Source organism: Ictalurus furcatus, chromosome 9 (genome assembly GCF_023375685.1).
Source record: "Ictalurus furcatus strain D&B chromosome 9, Billie_1.0, whole genome shotgun sequence".
NCBI lineage: Eukaryota > Metazoa > Chordata > Actinopteri > Siluriformes > Ictaluridae > Ictalurus > Ictalurus furcatus.
The window spans coordinates 13,459,471-13,466,877 of NC_071263.1; the positions used below are offsets into that span (position 1 = coordinate 13,459,471).

The 7,407-nt window shown below is 40.5% G+C and overlaps 1 protein-coding gene across 1 annotated transcript in view; it reads left to right on the plus strand.

The window, feature by feature from the left end:
- mta1 (metastasis associated 1) overlaps positions 1-5,423 on the plus strand; it is a 42,747-nt gene extending 37,324 nt beyond the window's left edge. The window contains exons 12-18 of the mRNA XM_053633762.1: positions 119-246; positions 330-481; positions 1,556-1,745; positions 2,008-2,097; positions 2,973-3,125; positions 4,169-4,319; positions 4,428-5,423. Coding sequence (XP_053489737.1) covers positions 119-246; positions 330-481; positions 1,556-1,745; positions 2,008-2,097; positions 2,973-3,125; positions 4,169-4,281 — 826 coding nt within the window. The 3' untranslated portion in view covers positions 4,282-4,319; positions 4,428-5,423. The remainder of the gene's footprint in view (positions 1-118; positions 247-329; positions 482-1,555; positions 1,746-2,007; positions 2,098-2,972; positions 3,126-4,168; positions 4,320-4,427) is intronic.
- The last annotated feature ends 1,984 nt before the right edge of the window (positions 5,424-7,407 follow it).

The window sequence follows — 7,407 nt, forward strand, 5'->3', positions numbered from 1 at the left end:
AGTTGGTCAGAGGGCATCCCTTGATATGCAAACATTAACCTCTAAGCTTTACATGAATTGCCTTTTTGATTTATGCACAAGCTTAATCCGTGTGTGATTGTGTGCTTTGCATCTGCAGCAATAAGCCCAATCCAAACCAGCTGAGTGTGAACAGCGTGAAGCCAGGGCTGGTGAACGGGGCCGGGGCAATACCTGGGGCAGTGACTCAACCAGCAGGACTGGGCCGCGCATGCGAGAGCTGCTACAGTGAGTTGTGTGTGAAGGTTTAACACCTACACAAATTGTAAAATTGGCCAACTTTCACTCTCTCTCTTCTTGTTTGTGTGTAGCCACCAGCTCCTATCAGTGGTACTCATGGGGGCCTACTAACATGCAGTGCAGACTGTGCGCTTCCTGCTGGACCTACTGGAAAAAGTACGGTGGCCTGAAGATGCCCACGAGACTCGATGGAGAACGGCCTGGACCCAACCGCAACAACATGGTGGGCATGACTTTCAGCAGCTCCGAGCTCTTTAAACATACACTACGTTGTTGCCACTGTATCAAATAAGAATAAGCACTTACTTTGTAAAAGGGCCAAAAATAGACAACAATTTATTTTATTTTATTTTATTTCAAGAATAGATTACTATTCACAATACAGAGGTGTTTCATTTAACAGTAATGAATGCATTATAGCATAATGTAATATCTGATTTATTAGTGTATATATAGTATACATACTATAGTGTCTGAAAATAAGGACGTACAACTTGAATTGTGACACTATAATAGTTAAGCCATTTCTTTTCACAAGACTTTCTTTTACATATCCACGTTTAAATTCAGTTTATAAATAACTGAAATTCCAGACATCATCATTAAGACAATAGCCAGCCAGCAGGAGACAAGCGACCAACAGCTTTTTAACGATAATGTGATAGCCTGCACATATTCAGTTATTTGTAGAGAATAAATATACAAAGTGTGTGTGCAAATTAGAAAATGTCAAGCATCATATTTCAACATATCCTCTCTGTATAAATGAGACTTAGCATTGTTCTCTCTTTCTGTCTCATATTTGGGCCTATATATATATATATATAAGTGTGTGTGTGTGTGTGTGTGTGTGTGTGTGTGTGTGTGTGTGTGTGTGTGTGTGTGTATGTATATGTGTGCGTCCTCTATGCCTGGCAATAACTGTAGGTGTCTTATGTGACCCCTGAAACCTGAATAGCAATTCACCTTCTTACTAAGCAGTGTCTGCTTTAAGATAAGTTACCTTAACACACGTCTTCCGTCCTCATTCCTCTGCTTGTCTCACTGTTTTCACGTTGCACTCTGAAACTCTGGGACTGTTTAAATTTCCCTGCTCTACCTAACAACAGACTAAATCTAGTAATTGATTACCGGCTCCTCCCTGGAACAGTACATCTTTGTTTCGTGGCACTGGAAAGTTTTGCTACACCAGTATAGATGGATCGCTTGGATAATTCCTGAGCTGAGCATCCTGTGGATGAGAGGCATGTTGTTCCAGTTGCAGAAACGCTCACTCTAATGTCTTTCTGGTCGGTAGAGTCCTCATGGAGGACCAGTGAGACACGGCGGGAGTCCAAAGTTTGCAGTGAAGACCAGACAAGCGTTCTACCTGCAGACCACTCAGCTCACAAGGACAGCGAGGCGTATCTGCCAGGATCTGCTCAAGTCCCGCTTTCTGGCACGTCACCCCTACACACCCGTCAACACGGCAGCCATCAAAGCAGAGTGTGAGTGAAGTCGCTACTGCTCTATTACTCGCCTACCTAGGGACGGATTCAAGAAACTGTATTCTACCTCACAAGATTATATATGTGACTTTACTCATGTATACATAGTTGATGAGTACTTAATCATTTGAAGTAGAATACTCGCACTTTGCGAACACTACTGTGTGATATGTCCGTTAACATGCATTGTGTGCTTCTCATATCTTTGCTCTGTTATGTTTAAATGCAAGCAAACTTTATACAATATTTATTGTGTGTGTAGGTGCAGTGCGGATGCCCGACATGTCCACAAAGCCCGTATCTTTGAGGCATGCCGTCCGTAAGCCTCTGGAGTCTGTGGTTAGATATCTGGGTGGGTGGATATATGACATCTGCACTCTTGTTCTGTTTTCTTTCTCTCTCATTTCAAATTTCCAAGTGCCAGGACACAGTGGAGGATGTTTAAGGAAAATTTAGAGTAGTGGTGTCATTTTAGGTACCAGGCCACATACACACATCCTGTGTTGAGTGATTTGGTAGGCAAATTACACATCAACTCCTCCTCCTCATTTATAGGCATTTATCACTTACGAAACAGATCAACAGACTGCAGTTCGTTACTAAAAAGCAAATTTGCCAAATTATGCTTTTATCGTTGACCTTGACCACTTTAGCATAGTGTTCCACCCTGTCACGTAAATAGATTTGATTGGGATTGGGATCCATTTATTGTTTACAAATGAAAAAGCTATACGTTTGCATAAGTGTTCACTCCTGTTGCTGTGAAACCCCTAATTTAGTTGTTGGAAAGGAACATGGCTGTTCCTTATAGCGTATACTTATCAACAACACGTTTTGTCTATCTAGCTGAGATTATTGCTCCCTAGTACAGTATTTTGCCCTCTAGTGGAATAACAGACTTTTTTTAATCTCTAAATTCAATTACAGTCCACAACACGATTTTAACTTACAAAATGGATTCTAAATTCATTTGGTGGGTCAGATTACAACCTTTACCGGGCTGAGTCTGGTCCGCGGACCCTGTGTTTGACACCCACTAATTTAGATTGATCTTAGAATATTTCTCTGGAGAGCACACTGTGTGGAAACTTTTGGGGATGGCTGGAGGGGTTCCAGCACATACCAAAGGTAGCCATGCTTGTAGAAACGGCTCCATTTTAATTAGATTTTAAGTGAATATTATATTCTGTCTAATCAATATCACTACTGTCTCTCTCCTGATTGTAGAGGCCCACCCTTGCCCACCTAAAGCAGAGCCCCCACGAGGAGCCTCTATATCCACTGGTAGCTTGACTCCCATCAAGTCCTCCCCCATCCTGAACAACGGCTCACCCACCATCCTCGGCAAACGCACCTACGAGCAGCACAATGGCCTAGATGGTGAGATAGACGGGTGTCAGTTGTCAACTCTGGTTGTGTGTTTGTGTGCGCGCATTTCTCATTAACTATACCTAGCACGTCTCCTTTACATTTTAATCTACTTTCCATAACCACATAAAAGCTTTCTTCCACTTTCAGGGGTGCCTCAATGAAGGTTGAGATATTTTATTGTGTAATTGGGAATAAGATGCCCAGAGTCTATTCTCCTTCCTGTTTTCCAGTTTTCTCTCTCCTGACCATGTGTCCAGCCTCCACAACTCACACACACACACACACACACACACTCACTCTCTCATGCTCTCTCTCTCTCTCTCTCTCTCTCTCTCTCTCTCTCTCTCTCTCTCTCTCTCTCTGTGTGTGTGTCAGCCATTCAGAGTTGACAGAGAGTGTTGTCATGGTAACAGATCAGCAGTGACTCAATGATCTCCTGCAGGATCAGATGCAAAAAGGCACACATCAACCAACAGCACTATCAAGGCCATTAAGTGACATAAATGATGACGAGCGTAACATGCATACTATTTACAACCTCATCATACACAAGTGTAGAAGTGTGCTTCTGTAAGGAATCCTCATATAGTCTGTCATGTTGTGGTGCTATTCTATCCAGGGGTCCGGAAAGAAACCAATGTTCAATGGTTATATAATTCCCTGATGAGTAGGTCACTATTCTGCTCTGAGTAGCACTGTTTCTCTCACTTCCCCTCCCTCTCATTTATCACTTTTTGCTTTTTGCACATTTTACCACAACCACCTTTACAGCATTGGTCACTCGTGGCTGTTCCTGGGTAACTTGGAGAATAGCTATATACGTGATCTGGAACAAAACCAGGAAGTGATGGTGCACATAATGTCCATGTAGTTTCCGATACAGATCCACTTTTATACATAGTTGAAAAGGCCTGTCACTATGGCTTGTTTAATTTATTTTTTAAAACTATCCTATAATGAGTGTCAAGTGCCTTGTGGTTTGTCGTATGTGAATTAATCACTTGATTCGTCTTATTCTGCTCTTTATTTCACTTCTGTTTCACCACCAATAGGATCCAAGTCTAAAGTGCTGGCTCCTCAGTGGGACATCATGTCCAAACGGATGTCCGAGCAGGGACGTCCCCCCTCTGCTTTGCAGGACAATGAAGTACACGAACTTGACTGATGCCTTCTGTGACCTCAGCCCTTTAGCACGGACAACAGGTCTCTGTTAATCTTTTTTTATGGTTATGTTTTTGGTCTTGTTTAAACAAATTCCTGGTCCTGCTACAAGATAAAAATGATTGCATCTCCCTTGTTGTTAATCTGCAGGTAAACGGAGAGGTGTTTTCCCAATTCTCAGTGGTGGAAGGACCTTGGAGGGGATCTGTGGTCAACATTGCGCTATATTAGAGCCAGTGTTTTTGTTCAGGTTTATGGGCTAGAACAGGCTCTGACCTGACTGTATAGGACTGCATTCAATATTTACCATATATTGCTAATTCTGTTTATTATTATTATTATTATTATTATTATTATTATTATTATTATTATTATAATTTCAAGTCTTGTTATTGTTGTTTTTTTTTTTATTTTAACCAAATGTAATCGTTTGTTTTTAGTTAAATGATGAAACTTGTTTCTTGAAACAGCTTGCTCAAAGTGGGGGAAACATGGCCTCTCTTATTGGCCTGTTACATTATTTTCTTTGTCAACTACTCAGAAAAAGAAGAGACCGGCATTTCTTTCAGACTGCCGTTTTCATTCTGCTTGTCTTCGTTTCGACGCTCGTATTATTCGGTTTCTTCAGTCCGCCCTGCCCTGATGCCACAGGCAATTAACTTATTGATTAAGATGACTGAATGTGTTCTTTTTCTACCTTTTTCACAAGTATTGCATCTATGCTTCTCTGGTGTAATTAAAAAAAAAAGTCGTTTCTCTTTTGTGAATATGTAAATGAAAATGGTATGGAGGCATTATTGTACAGTGGTGCATTTTGCGCCTCCAGTGTTTATCAAGGCTTGTTATAAGGAATTTGCCATGTACAGCATATTCTTTTTGTAAGGAACCTTTCTGAGCAGTCTAAAACAATACTGCTCCATGACTACACTGCATCTTCTTAAGAATGATACCATATATGTGTTGTACATGTTGTGCAGATTCGTGTTTTTTTTTTTTTTTTTTTTTTTTGTCAACCCCAAACCCACCCCCCCGCCTTGCACATATCCTGCCAAGAACAGCATTCCGAACCAGGCAGCTTTTCACCTGGTGATATGTGATACATTGAAGTTTACACCACAGTTGGTTTATTAAATATTGATACCTCGAGAGAGCATGTGTCAGTAGAAATCCTCCCCTCACGTTTATCACATGTGAGCTACAAGCCTCAACGTTCTCTTTAAATTCATTTGTTAGGCGTCCTTTCACCTCACATCTCCCTTCATGCACATAATGCAGGTGAGACGCTTGTCTTCAATGCTGCACAGTGACGGTCATTTAGAAGACATTTCTTCTGATCAGTTATAAGAAATGGGTCAAATGAAAATGAAAGCACCACTTCACCCACCTACAGTGCTAGGTTACAGTGAAAACTATACATGTGTACACTAGTGGTCACTAACCCTGTTCCTAGAGATCTACCTTCCTGAAGACTTGAGCTCCAACTATAATTGTACCCACCTGACCATCTAATTATGGCCTTAAGAAGTTCTTGATCAACTTAAACAAGTGTGTTAGATTTTGGTTTAGATGAAACCTTCAGGAAGGTAGATCTCAAGGAAGAGGGTAGGTGATCACTGGTGTACACAATCAACACTAATCTCTTAAAACTGTTACGAATAAATGCTACTGCATGAGGAAGACTGTGTCCAGCATCATACTACGGTTTTAGCAAAAAGACAAATCTACATGCTACTGGTCTTCAGTTTGTCCTTCAGCGGGAACCGTATAGGTTTTATGTTGAACCTTCAACAGAAGGTTTGCATTCACAAGTGTTCCAAGCATACCTTTTTTCTACAAATGTACTGTTACAATGTCACTCTTATTTATTGTGCCCTCACCCCACACAATTAGAAAAATGATTCCATTTAGCATTTTGAAGTGTTCTTCAGTTTGAACCTTTGAAATTTTTGTCTGAGACAACCTTTTAGGAAGAACCACTTAGAAAGCATACTACTTAAAATGTTATTGATGCAAAAATGATCTACAAAGAGCTTTAGTGATGCGCTACTGGACAGTTATATAGTGGACAAGTGGAGTCCAGCTGTTAAACATTCCAGAAATTGTTCTTCAGTGTGATTACACAGAATGTGTGTATGTGTATATATATGTATATATATATATATATATATGTATATATGTATGTGTGTGTATATATATATATATATATATATATATATATATATATATATATATATATATATATATATATATATATATATATATATAAAAATAAGAACGTTAAAATAACACATTGGTGGTGGCACAGAGAATTAAAATGTTTCACATAGTCGCCTTCTGTCAATGTGGGTTTCCTCTGGGTTCTCGGATTTCCTCTTACCTCTCAAAAACTTTTCGGTAAGTGGATTAATGACCCTAAATTGCCTCGATTTGTGAATGTGTATGGTGCCTTTGGCTGGACTGGTGTCCCATTCAGGGTGTATTCCCACCTCACATGCAGTGTTCCTGCGATAAGCTCTGGATCCCAATCCGACCAGGGTGAAGTGATTACTGAAGATGGAAATATGAATGATCCTTGTGATAGACACTTATAACAACATAAATGGGTAAAGAATCATGGACTTTAATGTTCTTTTATGGCATTGCACAAGAAAACTTTTCAGGGACTTTTATATCTTTGGATGTAAGATTTGGAAGAACCTGTGGAGTGCTCTCTACAGAAACTGAGGAATTGTTTTTGTCTGAGTGTTCTTATGGCAGGATTAAGCTACATTTTATGATCCATACATCATTTTCCATACCGCTTATCCTAAGCAGGGTCGCAGGGGAGCCTGGAGCCTATCCCAGAGAACTTGGGGCACCAGGAAGGGGACACCCTGGATGCGATGCCAACCCATTGCAGGGCACAATCTCGCACACATTCACACACCATGAACAATTTGGGAATACCAATCTGCCTACAATGCATGTCTTTGGACTGAGGGGGGAAACAACCAAGGCATGGGGAGAGCATGCAAACTCCACAGGGACACGTGGACGGAGGTGTGATTTGAACCCCCAAACCCAGAGGTGCAAGGCATGTTTTTAATTTTTTTTTAAGCAAGAACACTTCAAAATAAAGGTTCTTTAATGT